Source organism: Malus sylvestris, chromosome 15 (assembly GCF_916048215.2).
Source record: "Malus sylvestris chromosome 15, drMalSylv7.2, whole genome shotgun sequence".
Taxonomy (NCBI): domain Eukaryota; kingdom Viridiplantae; phylum Streptophyta; class Magnoliopsida; order Rosales; family Rosaceae; genus Malus; species Malus sylvestris.
The window spans coordinates 42,728,354-42,748,220 of record NC_062274.1 but is presented as its reverse complement, the minus strand read 5'-3'; the positions used below and the strand labels follow the sequence as shown (position 1 = coordinate 42,748,220).

The window sequence follows — 19,867 nt, the reverse complement described above, 5'->3', positions numbered from 1 at the left end:
TACTCTGCAAATTGTATATCTGTGGCTCCCTGGTATGGTTGTAGCCAACAAGAGATTTTTTAATATGATTGGCACATAAGGTGATACACCACGTGTCACTATACAAATGATGAGATATGTGTATTAAAAAGTTAATAACTTAAAAAATAAATTTTCTCACTACTTACATAAAAATATGTGGTGTATCACCTGTATTCCTGTCACAATAAAAAATTTGTTGTAGCCAACCCTCAGCCACGTCGCAGCCAACGCCTCTTTTTGGGGTCCCACATTATCACGTGACACGTGTCCACAATCCATCCGTGGAGCTCCTATATAAACTCACTCAGGTCTCTCTTGTTCCTCGGAAAACAAATTCCCACAAAAACAGAAACCCAAAAGAACAAAAAAGAGTCGGCCCTTTTCCTCACTCCACACACAAAAAGTGCACAACTCACGGCTGACGTATGACGGCCTCCGTTGAGAACCGCCAGTTCCCCCACCTCGACCCGCCGATAAACGGCGTCGTCCGCTCCTTCAACTTCTCCGATCTCACTCCCTCGAAACAAGCGCCCTTCGTCGATAGCAACGACTCATCGTCCGATGACGACGAGAATGAGGACACCGTCGTCGAGGAATACACGGATTTAATCCGGAGAGGCAACAACGAATTAGAGCCGTCCATCTTGGACCCCAGAGATGAAGCCACGTCAGACAGCTGGGTGCGTCGTAACTCGTCTATGGTCCGCCTCACTGGAAAGCACCCCTTCAATTGCGAACCGCCACTCACCCGCCTCATGCACCACGGATTCATCACCCCAGTCCCACTCCACTACGTCCGCAATCACGGCATCGTCCCCAAGGCCACGTGGCAGGACTGGACCGTCGAGATAACCGGTCTGGTTCGCCGCCCGACCCGGTTCACCATGGACCAGCTCGTCCGCGAATTCAAGCCACGGGAGTTCCCCGTGACCCTTGTCTGCGCGGGAAACCGGAGGAAAGAACAGAATCTCGTCAAGCAGACAATCGGCTTCAACTGGGGCGCCGCCGGCATCTCCAACTCTGTGTGGCGCGGCATCCCGCTTTGCGAAGTGCTGAAGCGGTGCGGAATCCGCAGCCGCAAGAACGGCGCCCTTAACGTGTGCTTCGAGGGAGCCGAGGACCTGCCGGGTGGCGGTGGGACCAAGTACGGCACGAGCTTGAGAAAGGAGGTGGCGATGGACCCCTCGAGGGATATAATCCTGGCGTACATGCAAAACGGGGAGCCTTTGGCGCCGGATCACGGGTTTCCGGTTCGGGTCATAATACCGGGGTTCATCGGGGGTCGGATGGTGAAGTGGTTGAAACGAATCGTGGTCACAACCTCGGAATCCGACAATTATTACCACTTCAAGGATAATCGAGTGCTCCCGTCGCACGTGGATGCGGAGCTGGCCAACGCTGAAGGTATTTACGACTTTTATCCAACACTTTATCCGCACTTGAAATTTGAGCGTTTCTATTGGCGGTCAGTGGTTAAAAAGTTATGTGCTGCGGTGAAAGTGATAGTTGTCAGTTGTGACGTGACCAACCTAATGTTCTTTACTTTTATTCTTATCATATTTTTTTACCACAATTATATATCACCTTCGATGACATCTAATGTGAACAACCACTTCTTCTAAATTAATTAGTATTTAATTTTAAAATTTTAATCAATAATTAATAAAAAGATTATTAATTAAATGATGATTGTGGTATACGATGAGTTTCATTTTTTCACCTAAGATTATTTAAGTGTTTTAATTATTAAAAATATTGAAATTAAATGACGTAACTGGTCCAACTCATCTGCCACCTAAGATGGTAAAAAAATATGATATAAAATTATGATAGGAATAACATTACTCTTTTACTTTTGTTTTTACTGTTTTACTATTTTTGTCTGAAGCTAATATTGTTACTGTGTTGGGTGGGTGAACTTGCAGCGTGGTGGTACAAGCCGGAGTATATCATTAACGAGCTGAATATAAACTCGGTTATAACGACGCCGTGTCACGAGGAGATTTTGCCGATCAACTCGTATACGACTCAACATCCGTACACGATTAAAGGCTATGCATATTCGGGTGAGTTTAGAACTAACACTATACGTATGTACAATTACTTTTTGATAAAAATACAGCTTGGTGAATCGGAGACCACGTTACGAAAATCATAAATATTTATCAGGTTTTTTGGATTTTAGTATGAGTCACAAGTCCCATGGGTACCTCATAATTTTTACTAAAACAAAATGGAGAAAAAAATTGAAATCGAAAGAGCTAAAGCCAGGATTTTGACTTTTACATACGTTGTGCCTTATCTCATCTGAAAGTGCATATAATGATTCAGCTTTCCTGTTTTTACAGGCGGCGGGAAGAAAGTGACACGAGTGGAGATAACAATGGACGGCGGGGACACGTGGCATGTCTGCACGTTAGACCACCAGGAGAGGCCAAACAAATATGGGAAGTACTGGTGCTGGTGTTTCTGGTCACTGGAAGTGGAGGTGCTCGACCTACTTGCTGCCAAAGAGATCGCCGTCCGAGCTTGGGACGAGACTCTCAATACTCAGCCCGAGAAACTCATTTGGAACGTCATGGTAAGATATTATCCCACATTTTTTCTTTATTTCTACATTTTAAATAAGACCGGTATTAAAAGACAAGATTGAACGCATACCTTAAAGACGTAAATAATTATTTGATGACAGCTTTAGGATTACTCATTCTTGCAACTTACTGTTTTCATACCTAAATAAAAGTTTTCAAAGAGTGTTAAACTGTGATTAGCAACGGAGTATAAATAACCAGGATTTAGGGTTAGGGTTACAAGTACAACACATTTTCTGGATCCAACTATGTCCTTTTTTAATTTGTGGCCATTTTAGTCGTCCAGTCTTTTCCAAGAGTGAATAATTTAGTAGGGCAACTAAGCAATTCGTGGTTGGCTGTTTGATATTGTCACAATCAGATTGTCACCATCTCTTGCCCCAAATTAAACCGTGGACCGTAGTCATTGCACCAAGACAGTAGAATTATTTTTCTTTTTTTTTTCTTTTCTTCCATCTCTTCTATTTGAACGATTACGATTAAACCACGTCAATATCTTATATTAATTTTTTTATAGCAAAAGAAAGACACAAAATAAAAGAAAATAAGAAGAGATAATGGAAGGAGATAATAGAAGAGGAGATAATCCTAATCCTTGCACCAAGGCCATTGAAAATGTGTCGCATTTCATTGGTGACTTCACACTTGGCTCCTTGAGTCTTGGAAAAAAGGGAGAAATTATTGTTTTATTATGGCTGCTTCAACTTACACAAGAATCTTCTCCACAAAGTGTGGGTCAGTGGGTGTTTCTTTATCTCTGGCTGCAGATAGCTATTAGTATATTTGACTTGTACATGCGTCTTCGGGGAGGAGAATTTTTTAGTTGTGACGGGAACACAAGTGGTACATTACGTATATTAATAAGAGTGGTGAGAAATTCTATTTTTTAAGTTATTAACTTTTTAGTACACATATCTCACCATTTTTATAGTAATATATAGTGTACCATCCTGTGTACCTGTCACATTGAAAAATCTCTCGTGGAAGGCTGATTTAGGAGTTGAATATGGTTAATTTATACCAAAATATAAAATTGGAGCTGGAACTGTTTTACCATTGGGAAAATAAATTAATATTCTGTGCAGTAATTTTTCTTTATTAATGAAGAAAAGTAACAAATATGATTTGTTGGTAGATGACATCATGTGACTTATGCACATTTGACAAAAGAATATGTACAAATAGTTATCCTTTGATTATTTTTCAGTAATTGATTTATGATTTGTGGGTGTAATGTTTTTAGGGAATGATGAACAACTGCTGGTTTCGAGTGAAAACCAATGTGTGCAAACCACACAAGGGAGAGATAGGACTAGCGTTTGAGCATCCAACTCAACCTGGAAACCAATCAGGTGGGTGGATGGCCAAAGAAAAACGCTTGGACTCTGAATCCAACACAACCCTAAAGAAGAGTTTTTCAACACCCTTCATGAACACTAGTGCATCCAAGATGTACTCAATGTCAGATGTCAAGAAGCACAACTCTTCTCAATCTGCTTGGATCGTCGTCCACGGCCACGTCTACGACTGCACTCGCTTCCTCAATGATCACCCTGGTGGCGCTGATAGCATTCTCATCAACGCTGGCACTGATTGCACCGAAGAGTTTGATGCCATCCATTCGGAAAAAGCCAAGAAAATGATTGAGGATTATAGAATCGGAGAGTTGGTGACTACGAATTATGCTTCAGACTCCACATCTAGTTCCCCTAATAACTCTGTACATGGGCCACCAAGAACAACATCTGTACTTGACCTTATTTCTTCTAACATGACGCAGCTAGCCCCAATCAAAGAAGTAATGCATTCAAGAAGCATCGCACTTATTCCGCGTGAGAAAATCCCATGTAAGCTCATAGCCAAGATATCGATCTCTCACGACGTCAGGCTCTTTAGATTCGGATTGCCTTCGGAGGACCAAGTTTTGGGATTGCCGGTGGGAAAGCACATTTTCGTGTGTGCTACAATTGAGGATAAGCTTTGCATGAGGGCTTACACTCCAAGCAGCTCAATTGATGAAGTTGGGTACTTTGATTTGGTGGTGAAAGTTTACTTCAAGAATGTGCATCCTAAGTTCCCCAACGGGGGTGTCATGTCACAGTATTTGGACTCACTGCCAATAGGTGCATCCCTAGACATCAAGGGTCCCTTAGGGCACATAGAGTATACTGGTCGCGGTAATTTTATGGTCAACGGCAAGCCAAAGTTTGCAAAGAAGCTTGCCATGCTGGCTGGTGGGACCGGGATCACCCCAATTTACCAAGTGGTTCAAGCCATATTGAAGGACCCAGAGGATAAGACCGAGATGTATGTGGTGTATGCAAACCGTACAGAAGATGACATTTTGCTGCGGGAAGAACTTGATGGTTGGGCCAAACAACATGAGAGGTTCAAGGTTTGGTATGTGGTGGAGAATGGCAGGGAAGGGTGGGAATACAGTGTGGGATTCGTCACGGAGAGTGTGCTCAGGGAGCACATTCCCGATGGATCGGACGGCGCTCTTGCGCTGGCATGCGGCCCCCCGCCGATGATCAAATTTGCCGTGCAGCCGAATTTGGAGAAGATGAATTATGATACCACAAATTCATTGCTGTTGTTTTGAAGGGTATATGTGAAAAAGACGTTGTTATATGTACATATTAAAATAAAGTCAATTGAACTCTGTTTGTTATTTCTCATGTTTAGAAATATGTCAAGGCCGTTATATATAAGTTAAAAATCCTCTATTTTTTTGAAAACTTTAGGGTTTCCAATAATTGAATTCAAATCTGGATTCAGTACAAATGAGAAAACGATGATCGATGTATTATATTAAGACCAATATGTCTTTTTCTTATGCAATTCATTAATAAAGTTCAACGTCGGATAACAAAAAGCTAATAAAACTTTACATAGTCGTGTGATGCAAATATGAGAGTCGTAGGTTCTCACATTTTACCGTGAGCCAAAACCAAGCAATATTGAAGCATCATGGTAAACCCATGTCCTTCTTCGGTATGCTGAAAGGTCACCAAAACCTAGTTTCCACATCCATCCAAACATGGCCCCTCCTCGAAATGGTGCATGCCGTTGACCAAAACCAAAAGAAAAGAAATTGTTAATGATGGAATCAATCAAGTAGAGAATACTCTTTTAATTAACTCGTTTGCATATGTCTGCCACCTGATGATGTTGAGTGATTAAATTTTGTTAACTACTCTTTCTTTATTAATCATGCATCGAACCTTGTTATCATCCCTAAAAATTCCCTAGTTCTTGCAGAAACGACAAAACTCTCTTAATTATGCAGATTCTTCAAGTTTAATTATATTAACACTATAAAATGTATGTATGCATTTATCTCTCAAACAGATTTGTGAGGGGCTGGAACTTGCGGGTGGTAACCAGCTGGAGCCATATCTGTGGGCTTGTGGGCATTTTGGCTTTGAGCCTGTGCCTTGAAAAAAAAAAATGAAAAAAAAATCACATGTCGTTCTCAATTAACTAGAAATAATAACAGGGTAAATTACATAATACCCCTTTTAGGTTTGAGGTTTATTACAACCCCATACAATATCTTTAAAACATTTCACTCTCATACATTAACTATGATTTTCATTTCATTTTAATACAACCGTTAGTCAATCCGTTAAATTGACTATTAAGTAAGGGTAAATTACATAGTAGCCCCGCAGGTTTAAGGGTAAATTACAACCCCATACAATAATTTTAAAACATTTCACTTTCATACATCCAGTAACATTTTATTTCAAAATAACACATCCGTTAGATTTTTCATCCATTAGTCTGTTAAATGCTGATGTGGCTACCACATTTGTGCTGATGTGGTTGCCACGTGGAAAAAAAATATTTTTTATACATTAAAAATATTATAATATTAACCCAATTAAAAAAATTAAAAAACTAGAAAATCCCGAAACTCAGATCTCTTCCTTCCCCCCCTCCCCCCCCACCCTTCTGCAACTCCCAAAATCCTCTCTTCTCCCCGTAATCCCCAAACCCATATCCCCCATCTTCATCTTTTTCCCTGCAACCCATAAATGATAACCCCCAACCCGCGTCCCCCACCCCTAAACCAGAAACCCAGAACACCCCTGCCCCCCCCCCCCACTCACGACCCTCCCTATGCAACCCCCTAACCCGCGACCTTCCCTATGCACCCCCTAACCTGCGACCCTCCCTCCCTCCGCACCCATTGATGTGAAAATTAACTTGACACACAAATTAAACCCTCTTGTTGACAATTGTAGTATGGATAAGTAGGGATCGTTCTTAAACCGGGGATTAGGAGGGATTGCTAAAACACTCTAAACTGACTCAAATATGTAAAACTAGGTTTAAAACACTCAACTAGACTCAAAGAATGCAAAACTAAACTCTAAAACACTAAAACAAATCAAAAGACTCAAAACAGCACCAAAAACACTCAAAACTGCCTTAAAACACTTTCTGGGCAGTTTTGGGACTCTAATGCAAACTTGGACGAATTTTGGTTTTCTAATGACCTAAAACACTTAAAAACATAATCTAAGACAAGTTCTAACTAATATAACTCAAAGAAATAAAGTGGGGTTGATTTTGGACGAATTTAAATTAAATGGCAGATTGTAAAGAAAACAGTAGACAAAATTGTGATGAATTAATGAATGATGGAAGAGCTAAGGGGTTCTTCTCCACACATGAAATATATGCAACGTAAATCAATTTCCAGTTATCAATTCAATAAGTTGTGAACCTCGACACTCCAAGTTAATTAGGTCCGCTTAAATTAACCTTCAGATTTCCCTAGAATCATTGAATTGGATGAATATGCATCGCAAACAAATTATTCCTAACAAGTTCTCTATATGAACAGCATGATAAAGAAACAAGTTAGAATCATTACGTTCTTTGGAAATCATAAGCATCGACAAAGCATTTGTAACTATGAAAAGCATGATACTCTTGCCAGGAATCTACTTAACACGATCGTGACTAGCGACCTTCACTACTTGCGAATATAAATTCATAACGATTAGGTGAAACAAACTTATATCCTAGCACCAAATTCAAGCATGCAAATTAAGCGTGCACTCTCAATCAACATACGAGAATAAGTTCTAAATCAAATGGTTAAGCAAATTGTATTCACGACTTATGCAACGATAACTGAAAGTAATCAACTTATTTCACATATATAATCATGGTTTTGAATACACCCTTAGCCAAAACGAATTTAGCCAATCATACTCAAAGCAAAACAAAGATTACATAAATTAGACATTGAAATATAAGATAGAAAACACCTAAAATCGTTCAACAACTCAGAATGAAGAGCCAAACAATTGTAGAGAATCTGTCCCCTTTCCTTGCTTGCGGCAGATTGGATGTTGGTGGTTTCTTGGGTAATTGAATGATGTAGAATGGATGGAAGACGTATGGAAGTGTTTAGGGTTGATGGGTGGTGCGGCTAGGGTGGTTTTGGGTCAGAAAATATGGTGAATGGTGAAGGAATGGGGCTGTTGAAGGTGGTGTTCAGTTTCTGGCGTGAATGGGTGAGTTTTTGGATGAATGGGGATGTTTGTGGCTGCACAAACATGTTTATTTAAAGGGATTAGGAAATTAAAAACCCTAGGCTAATTAGGTAAACAGAAATTTAAGTCAAAAGCTTCTAGAAATAGGAAACAAAATCAGAAAATTAAAGGAAAGGGCAAGGGAAATTCGGCTAGAGTTTAAAACACAAAAGGAAGGTGTTTTAAAGCATAAAAACAGGAAATAAGGAAGAGGAAATGCAAAGGGGGTGCGGCAAGGGTTCAAAAGGGTTCTAGGCTTTTGTTTTGTGTCCTAGAATGCTTAGAAAGTCTTCATAATTGCTGGAACTTTTAGGGACAATTAGGAAAAATCAAACCAAAGTAGGAAACCTTGGCTTAACTTTCCTACTTCAAGTAGGAATCCTTGTTGGAGTAGGAATCCTTGTTCTTCTAGGAATCCTCATGTGATTAGGAATCCATCTTCAATTAGGAATCCTTCGTTGATTAGGAATCCTTCATGTAAGCACTTTCCTACTTCAACTAGGAAACCTTGTTCAAGTAGGAATCATCATCTTCAAGTCTTCAAATTCGTCCAAACCTTGGCTCCAATTATGTGATAATCATTCCAAGCCCAATTTTGCTCCAAAAAGCTCCAAAATGCATCTTCTTGCATCCTTTGGCCTTAAAACCTGAAAACACATAAAACTAGCTTAAAAGACTACTTTAACTAAGAAAACACCATGGAAATGCATAAGAACTAGCTAACTAAGGCGCATAAATATGCTCCTATCACCCATCCTCTTTCCTTCTCTACACACCCTCTGAACCCATATCCCCTTTCTTCCCCCTCTCCTCTTCGCAATCCCTTCCCACTATCCCTCACCCACCCCCCCTAACGACCTCACCCCCTTAAGCGACCCACATACCTGTAACAACAAAAAGAAGAAGAAGGGAGGAAGAAGAAAAAAAAAGAAAACCCCCTGGCCCTGCTGCGACCCGTGACCCACGAGTCACCTCCCTTCCCCCTGCTTGGCCGTAACCCATTCCCCCCCTCCGCGTGCACGACCTTCTTGTGAACTAGGCTTTTTTTTTCTTTTTTTTTCTCCCTCTTCTTCTTATTCTTCTTCTTGCAGGTTTTGGGGGGGGGGGGGGACAAACTGGGGGGTTTTTTTTTTTCCTCCCTCCTCTTCTTCTTCTTCTTCTTCTTGCAGGTTTTTGGGTTCTAGGTTAGGGATATGGATGTAGGTCGCTTGGGGGGAGGTTGCTGGGGTGGGTGAGGGATAGTGGGAAGGGATTGCAGAGAGGAGAGGGGGAAGAAAGGGGATCTGGGTTAGGGTTTTTATGTTTTTATGTTTTTTTTAATTGAGTTAATATTATAATATTTTTAATGTATGAAAAATATTTTTTTTCCACGTGGCAGCCACATCAGCACAAATGTAGTAGCCACGTCAACATTTAATAGACTAATGGATGGAAAATCTAACGGAGGTGTTATTTTGAAATAAAATGGTACTGGATGTATGAAAGTGAAATGTTTTAAAGTTGTTGTATGGGGTTGTAATAGACCTCAAACCTGAGGGGTTACTATGTAATTTACCCATTAAATAATGACGTGGCAAATATAAAATCTATTTTTTTAATGTTGTGGACGCCACGTGTTCGCCATGTGTACAAACATGTTGACATGGCTGACAAACATGTGCCATGTGGCATAAAATTAATAAATACAAAATCTTAACATATTAAAATAATTAATTAAAAAATAAAAAAAAGTACAAATTCTTCATCTTCCCCAGCCCTTCTCCCACCACCGCCCCTTTGCCCACCCGAGCCACCCCTTCTCCTCTCCTCTGTCAGCAACATCTTATCTTCTCCTCCCGTCTACAACACCTCATCTCCTCACAACATGCCGTCGAAGTAGCCCCAAGACGCCGACTCCTTCGCTGCTATTCCAAAGACGTCTTCCACCTCTGTCTTGTCTCCTTCTCCTCTTCTTATTCCCTCGAGGCCTACGACCTCGTTGCCTGCAGCATTAGCGTAGGGGTCGCCATGTTTGACAACAAGTTCCTCAACAAATTCGCCGCCACTTATCTCACCCCCTTCGACACCTAGAGCTCCCACGCCATCAACAACTCCAACATGGATCGAATTTAAGGGTTGGGTTGGATTCGAAAAAAAAAATTGGGGGTTGCATTTAGTGATTTTGGGGGTTGCATTTAGTGATTTTGGGGGTTGGATTCGGTGATTTTGGGGGTTGTATTCGTCCAAATCTGAAATTCACCCAAACCCAGGTCCAGGTTGCAAGGCCGAAGTCGGCGTCCCTCTGCCTCCCTCGTCGTGCTACTACAACAACCTCAACGACATTTCCCCCGCCTGCCGCCTGCAACTCCTAGATCTTGAGGTAAATTTGGGGGTGGGATTCGGTGAATTTGGGAGTGGGATTTGTTCAAATCTAAATTTCCCAGACCCAACGCCTCCACAAATCCATTTGGATTGCTATTTGGTTTTTGCTCGATTAAGTACTGCAATTTGGGGCGGATCTGAAGATTCTGCATAATTTTTTTCGTCGGAGCAGGTAGCTGGAGAAGATGGGGAAGATAGGCTAAGAAGACGTTTAAAAGATGTGGGCCCCCTTGTGTTTTGTACGTTTTGTCTTATATTAGTTTTATATTTAAATTGGTATTTATTAAATGATTTTTTTTAATTTTTTTGTACACATGGCGAACACGTGGTGTCCACGTAATTAAAAATATAGATTTTATATTTGCCACATCATTATTTAACAGTCAATTTAATTGATTGACTAACGGTTATATTAAAATGAAATGAAAATCATATTTAATGTATGAGAGTGAAATGTTTTAAAGATGTTGTATGAGATTGTAATAGACCTCAAACCTGAGGGGGTATTATGTAATATACCCATAATAATAACTAGCTTATCTGCACACGCCTTGTGCGTGCGAAAGACCTTTTTTACATCACGATGTGCTACACGTGGCATATAGAGTTTTTATCCCTTCCACATTTGTGCATGCATAAAAACATCTTTACTTCAGAAACACTTCATACATGTTCTACATGCTATGTTTTATATGTTTGTAATTTTCCATATTAAGGGAGTGATAAAATTAATTTTGATTGGGGCCTATCAACTCTCCTTCAACTTTTCCAAAACCTCACTCGTCTTCTTGATTTTTGGTATTTCCTTGAGTTCGTTGATAAATTCATGTAGTGAAACTGAGTTTGAGACTTCAGCTTAAAATCAAATGCGTCATGAGTGAGAAATAATTTTTAGTTGCGGTAACTTTGAATGATTGATTAAATTAAAATTTTAATATAATGGTATTAACTTAATAACATAATTTTGAATAGCTGGTATTTGGAATGTAAAATTGTAAACCATTAGCTAATAAAAAAAATACATGGTTCGAAAGGATGAGGGGTAAGAAAAGAGATTTCTTCCGTTTGCCGCAACAATCTTCTCACCACATTTTATATTCTTTCTAATTCCTTGGGCCAAAGAATTCTTCCTGCAACACATTCGTTTCTAGTTTCAAAAAGACGAATTAAAATAATCAAATCACATCTCATGGTGTTCATGTAAGACATATTCTGAAATTACAACAACAAGACATTAGGATCACGAATAAATCAAATCAATATGAAATAGAGATCGACTAATTATATTGAACTTATATGTAGAATTCGGAAGACATGGTTATGAAGGTGAAGCCATTGATCCTTGCGAACAAAGTAGAAGTAGTCTTCTACTTCCAGTACCTCTCAATGAACTCTACTATCGAAATAGGCTTATAGTTTTCGTGAGTTTCTATCGGTATGGAAGCAGGGACGGCTCCTAGGTTATATAGCTAGGGTTTCAATCAATTCCTCCCTATTATCGGAAAGGATACCCAAATCATATCTCATCAATTATAGTCCCATCATGACTCTTATTCCTTGTATTTACTTAATAAAGGCCCTTAATTGATTGCATGTAATTAGGACTCCAATATGTTTATTTCCTTAAGGCACCGAGAGTCCTAGAGATTTCATTAACTTGATTGCCAAGTCAACTATTCCCTCAATTATTCTCGGCATAATTCATTGCCATTCACAAAATGGTTTTACATTCTCCCACTTGAATGCCAATGAGAATACCTCAACGAGATAAATATATATGGTGATCACTTGAGTCCACTAAAGTATGCAATCATACCTTTCAAGTAACTTGTCACTTTGAGACTAAATGCAGAACCAAGGAAAACAAGGCACACATTGGACAGTTCCTTGCACTCCATGATTACATTCACACTTAACTCAAAGCACTATGTTACTAACAAAGTCATGATATCAAGAGCTAATAGTCAAAACATTAGCTCACAATAGTCAAACTGAAAATATGGAAATATATTTAAGTACAAAAGTAGTTCACAAAAGAACTCAACAAGGTTGGTAACTAAATCCAACTTTTCTGTCAATTTAGAATATAATAAGAGAACAAGTAAAATACGACATACTGTTTACAAAATCAGGACCTCTTATTAAAACTTATGAACAAAATTTAAACAAAATTACTCTTAAAATATCAGCCACTAACACTTCAAAATTTTAACACAAAAGGTAATCACTTACTCCCACTGATTAAAAGAGACAAAATTATATAAATTATTATTACTCCCACTGATTAAGAGAGTAAAAAACAAAAACTTTGTCAATGTCTACAAAATGAAACATATACCTTTCAAATACTCCCATTAGCAAAACATTAGTCATGAGATCTAAAACATAAAATTTGTGAGCTCAACATCTTTATTCTAGACATCTGTAGGGAGGTGACTCTTGTGACTGAAAAACTATACAAAATCATTTGGTCAGTTTTGTTCATCTAACATCTGACAGAAATAGAAAACTTTAACTAAATGTTTTCTAATGCATCAAAAGCATATAATTCTAGAATCATCTTTGGATAGAAACTAATTATATTAGGTTTGCATAGCTAAAACATAAAATACAAGGGTAAACGTATATAGCTTCAACACTTTTGAGCAGATGAAGTATATACCATCTTGTTAATTCCATGCTTCACTATACATTGATTTATAGTTGTACTGAATAAGAAAACACTTTTGAGCAGATTAATTATCCATCAATAACATATAAATCACAAGTCCAATTTCTTGAACAACATACAAGAATTAATAAGCAAAACACTTTTGAGCAGAATATACTCATTAACCCTTCTTGAATTTCCTACAAGATTAATTGCATATATAACAAATAAAATATAAACAAGTATGATAATGTACGTTTTATCTACCAAAACTATGACCATTAAAAGCATGCAAAAAATGATGAGTGTGAAGCCCATAATACATTATTTCTCCCACTTGGGCAAACACTCAAAATTGCAAGATTAAACACTAGAGAAAGTGATTTTCATATAACAAAATATAGGCTAGTTGAATCAATAAAGATCAAATACACACACACACACACACACACACACACACATATATATTTAAGTAGGTTAGAATTAAAAAGTTCCATAAATAAAAAAAAAAACTTATGCATTGACTACAAATTTTATTTTAGTGTATGCGAGAAGACTCACATATGCATTAAAGATTAGGTCATGCATTAAAATGAAACCTAATAAGAGAATCCTAAATTCAAAATTTATGTTTTAATTCTAAAACAAAGTCGATTAAAATAAACACTTAGATATCTCAATAACATCAATTTTTCAACAATAATTTTAATCCAATTTAGAACTCAAAGAAAATTAAGGCAAAAGATTTGGCAAATTTACCTACTCATTCTTGATTTTGCAAGATTCATCATGGAAGTAGTCGAGTTGTGGAGGATCAAACGAATTGCCCATTGCATGATTGTTACACCTTTGGGCAGAAACTAATCATGCAAAGAAAGTACCTGCATAGCTAGCCAAAACATAAAATACACGAAATTCACAAAATACATATAGCTTCAACAGCTTTGGCCAGATGAAAATATGTTAGAAGTACTTTATGATTTGCTATAATACTAATTTATAATTGGTGAGTGATTTTCTGAAATTCCCATTGGGACAAAAGTATTCACCATATAAATTAGAATTCTGATTTTTCAAAATAATCATTTAGAACAGTATTTGGATATTCAATGATTCTCAAAAGATTCAATCAGACACAAAAATATGTCGTTATTGACACTGAACAATAGAGTTCTGGAAAGAGGAAACATGGTTACTTAGTTATTCGATATGGACCAAAATGATCAATTAGTAAACTGATGCCACTTTCCAATTTTCTCTCAAAAGACAATTATCATCATAATCAGAATTGATGACCAAACAAAACAGTGGTTTAAGCAAAATAAACCAATACATCTTTAAATAAAAATTTAATCAGTGTTGTCTATAAAAGTCATTAGTATTAAAAATTTGCATAAAATAACCAATAGATATGCACAAATCAGTGAAACAATATCACATAACAAAACTAGTTTTGAAGTACCAAAATTCAACAGTACTACTTTTGTTTGCAAATTCACTAAAAACTCAATTCTCTTTAGATTGTCTTGAAAATTTTCAAGTATGACTAGACATATATGACTACTATTTTGCAAAGTTTTATGATTTTTTAAAATCTTATAAGCGAACCAAAAATGAATTTGAAAAGAGAGGTGCTGCAGAAACAGCAGAAAATGTTCAGTACATACCTGAGATTACAAATTCACCAAATATTCATTGTTCATCCGATATGCATAAAAAATTTCAGACATAAAGTAAACATAAAAATATGTTATTTCCCAAAATTTCATCATTTTTGAGATTTTACAAGTGTACTAAAACAAATTCGAAATAAGTTGTGCTGCTGAAACAACAGAAATTCTGCAAAACATACCCGAAACTAAATAATTCACCAAAACTTCAATCTTCCTCCAATGTGCATGAAAATTTTCAGAAATGAAGTAGACATATAAATTTACTGTCCCCTAAAATTCCATAATTTGATCGATTTTACAAGTGAGCTAAAAATAAAATCGAATGGAATGTGCTGCATAAACCCCATAAATTCTGTAGTACAACCTCGAGATTAAAAAATTCACCAATAATTCATTATCAAACCAATGCCCGTGAAAATTTTCATATTTAAAAAAAACATCTCAATGCATATCATACTAAAATTTCATGAATTTAGGAGTTGCGTAGGTATATCAAAATAATATCACAAACATATTATGCTGCAAAATTCCAGTAACATAGTATCACACTTAAAAACAATTTACCATAAATGCATTTCTTGTACAAAAAGGATGAAAAATTTTCTGTGTATACAATCCATTATATAATATAACATGACAAATTTTCACAAAGTTTGGAGTTAGGAAAATCTATCAAAATCGTAATCAAATAGGACACGTTGCAAGGTATGCAAAACTCCATCAGTATTTCCCAAGCTCTACCAAAATTTCAGATTTATTCATAATTTAAATAAAACCAATTTACAATCTTTAATATACTCAAAACACTAAAATTTCTTAAATAAATTAAAGGTTCATTTCATTAGATAAATAACCTTTAATATGCCCAAAACATTAAAATTTCTCAAACAAATTTGTTGACTCACAAAATAGTTGGTTTGGACAAAATAAACCAATCTATATGTACCAAAATTAGGCTTATATAAGGAACAATATCTCAACATTATTAATCGATCTCAACCATTATTCATAAAATCCAAAAGAAATCACAAGCCTTGTGAGTGCATGATACATATCCAAATTTAAAATATGGAAACATGAAATCCAAAATACGTAACTCCTTAATTCTAAAAGATTCTGTATAATAGATTTTATTAGTAAATGAAATGAGTTAATTCAAATCAAATACAAAACGGGTAAATTAATTGCAATATTAATCTAGCTTAAATTACCATAATAGTTGTATTGTGATGCACAACCCAAATTCAAGGAGACTACTAATTTCCCTTTTAAGAAAACGTATTAAAATAATTTCTCTTTATATGGGCAATATCAATAATTATGAAAATACTTTTAATCTCACAATAAAACAAATAATGGAATATATTTTAAATTTAGAATCTCCTCCAATTTAGATGATAATTACCAATTGATTTTAAAATCAATTCCATAAGGAAATCTACATACAACACCAAAATAAATTAGTCAACATTAAATTAAATTGATTAGGAGATTGCTAACATAATTAGAAAATTGCAACATGTTTAATGCAATTCTTCCCTTCAATAGAATATCATTAGGATTACTGATATTAATTAAGAATAAGAGTACGTAAGTAGAAGCATGAAATCCCAGAAACTAATACCAAAATCCATATTAATTCGTAGGAAAATTTGTATTAAAAAACAATTATATAATTCATGTAATTTATACAAAAGAAAAATTGATACAAATTGTAATTCAAATTAAATCTTACCCAAGTTGTCTCCTAACAAGAAGTTATTCTCGTCGGAAAGTGCCGAGAGAGCCAAAACCATAAGGAAAAATTCGAGCTTCAAATATTAGGTTGTAAAGTAGTGCTCGAAAATTATATAACCAAAAATCCAAATTAAAAAATTATTTTTACCAAAATATAAGTAAAAAATAATTTATCTCATATAATTAACACCAATTATATTTATATTATTAACCATGAAAAATCATTGCACACCAACACAAAATTGCGGAAGCATCAAAACCAATTTTCATGAGATGGAACACTAGAAGGCATCCAACCAAAACGATAAGCAAATTTTCTTTAGTATGTGAATCATCTTCAATAAACAAATTTGCTTATACCTTTATATCAGACCCTAAGCTTGTTGTGTGGCTCTGATACCACATGTAAGACATATTCTGAAATCACAACAACAAGACATTAGGATCACGAATAAATCAAATCAATATGAAATAGAAATCGACTAATTATATTGAACTTATCTGTAGAATTCGGAAGACATGGTTATGAAGGTGAAGCCATTGATCCTTGCGAACAAAGTAGAAGTAGTCTTCTACTTCCAGTACCTCTCAATGAACTCTACTATCGAAATAGGCTTATAGTTTTCGTGAGTTTCTATCGGTATGGAAGCAGGGACGGCTCCTAGGTTATATAGCTAGGGTTTCAATCAATTCCTCCCTATTATCGGAAAGGATATCAACCCAAATCATATCTCATCAATTATAGTCCCATCATGACTCTTATTCCTTGTATTTACTTAATAAAGGCCCTTAATTGATTGCATGTAATTAGGACTCCAATATGTTTATTTCCTTAAGGCACCGAGAGTCCTAGAGATTTCATTAACTTGATTGCCAAGTCAACTATTCCCTCAATTATTCTCGGCATAATTCATTGCCATTCACAAAATGGTTTTACAGTTCATGCTTCAAAGGTGCATGTGCAATAGAATGGTAATGGAAATAAGTGAAGAGACAGAGGTAGATTACCTATAGCCGGACAGACAAACGTAAAGAAATCCAAAAACAATCATCCCAAACCTGCACTAACCGAAATAGAATTGAAATTAAAACTATGATTCTGATTCGACAGAGAACTGAGGAATAGCCAAGCTAGGAATACCATAAGTGCTCGACAGATAGTTGTATTGATGAAAACACAAACGAACAACATCAATAACAAATCATGGTATTCTTTCGACTACCAGATCAAAAAGACAGAAGACCACTCCTGTGTGAGAAGTGCCTGAAGGGATAAGCAAGTAATATAAGCAAAGGAGAATGGTTAAGTAAACCAAACTTAAGCAAAACTAAAGGATGGTTCAGGAAAACCAAACTTAAGCAAAACTAAAACTCACATAAAAACCTTTGGGTATCAGTGGAGAAGAGCTTGCTTTCGAATTTCACAATGGAGCAATCGATTTTATTTCTCCACTTCCGCGAAACAGTTTTCTCACACGTTCGCGTTTTCCCTCCTTCGTTTACACGTCTACACAGCGAGGTTTATCATGTTTGTAGATTAAAACTTCTACAAAAGAGAGTCTCTATGTGTATGTATAATTAAGCAGAAATGAGAGTTGCAATACCAGGATATGCTCCATGTAGATTGCAGAATGTAACCATGAACATCATGAAAAAGTAGGCGAAGCACAAATGGGAAGAGGCCATGATGTTTCTTTTAGTCCAAAAAAGGGAGAACCTGCAAAACAAAGTTGAATTCTCAAGAGTCATGAAATAGAAAACAAAAATTTACTCAAACCATTCGAAGTAGCAGGAACAATGAAGCTTCTTCCCTCCTTCTCTAATGTTGGATTTGTAAATTACTGAATGTGGATTTGTGAGTTTTTGGGAGTTTATTCATCTTCTTACTTAGTTTGCGACAGTTTACTCTCGAGTCCTCCATGATCAGGTTTCCTTTTTGCACGTTCAATTTCTTTTTTTTTTTCTTTCTATTTTATCTCAATTTGTGGCAGTTTATTTCGAGTCCTCTACGATTAGGTTTCTTTTTTGCATGTTTAATTTTTTTTTTCTGTTCATCTCTTTTAATTGTTATTTTTTCTTACAAAACTATCCTTAGTAATAATTTCTTTGCATTTCTTTTCAGTTAATACGTTTTTTTTATTTAGGGTTATTTTGGTCCACTTATTTTTGGTGAAGCTTTAAGACACCAAACTTGACTTCTAGCTTTTTAATATTAGAGATTAGAGATAATAATTAAAGGACCAATACTATTAAATATTGAACATGAAATAATTGTATACAAGCCTGATAAAAGCTGTGTTTGTAGGTGGGAACCTTGATAAAAGCTGTGTTTGTAGGTGGGAACCTTCATCACGTAATATATATGTATATACACACACATAAATTAAGTGTACACAACTTTCAAAGTGCTCCAAAGATATTGGATGGAAAGGGTCAATTATAAACAGCTCAAGTGTGGCAATCAAATTGCATGAGGTGATGAAATCCTCTAAGTTGTTTTTATCTTATTAACTACTTGGAATAGCTCGATTATACAAAAAGATAAATTTCAAAAGAAGATTACTTAATTAGTATAAGACTTAGCAGCCTTTATTTGTTGACAAAGGGATAGGGGGATACTTGGCAAGTGTTTGCCCCTCTGATAGAATGTCAATCACTATCATAAAATTATATTGTAAGCTGTTTTTGTATGGAATATGTGATTGTTTTTTTCCCCTCTTGTTAGACGTGTAATGTTCAATGATGAAGCGAATTAAAATTTTAATGCAACATAAACCAACACTACATGAAAGGAGACAATAGCCGCAATTATTTAGTACTTGAAAGAAATTTGAGAAAGGCCTACCCTTTTGGGCTAAGTTAAAAATAGACCTATACAAATGGTGTACTCACTTCAGCTGCTAAGCTCGAATCTCACCTCGTAATTTAGATAAATAAAGTGATGATAATAAATATAAAACTCATGACTTTTTTTTTTCCTAAATCAACAAAATTTTTTTTTTTTCTTTTATTTATAAATTTGCCATTGATGCGCATAGATTTTTCAACGAGAGCAACAAATGTCTTTTTTTTTTTTTTTTTGTTGGGAGCTACTGGTAGTGGGTGTCTTAAGGCACATCATCATCAGGGTTGGCTATAAAACATCAACGGTTTAGATTATGAAAAAGTATTGTGGATTTGGTCGAAACAAGTAATTAGCGTTGTTTTAACTGTAACCGGTTAGTGCACTCTTATTTAATATAGGAGTGTGATATCCACACACCTCTTTTTACTTCTCTCACA

At 36.2% G+C, this 19,867-nt stretch overlaps 1 protein-coding gene across 1 annotated transcript; it reads left to right on the top strand.

Annotated features, from left to right (window-relative positions):
* Positions 1-341: 341 nt before the first annotated feature.
* Positions 342-5,283, top strand: LOC126603903 (nitrate reductase [NADH]-like). Its single transcript, XM_050270923.1, has 4 exons — positions 342-1,425; positions 1,947-2,087; positions 2,370-2,602; positions 3,856-5,283. Exons 1-4 carry the CDS (start codon positions 447-449, stop codon positions 5,212-5,214), a joined length of 2,712 nt encoding a protein of 903 aa, XP_050126880.1. The 5' UTR covers positions 342-446; the 3' UTR covers positions 5,215-5,283.
* The last annotated feature ends 14,584 nt before the right edge of the window (positions 5,284-19,867 follow it).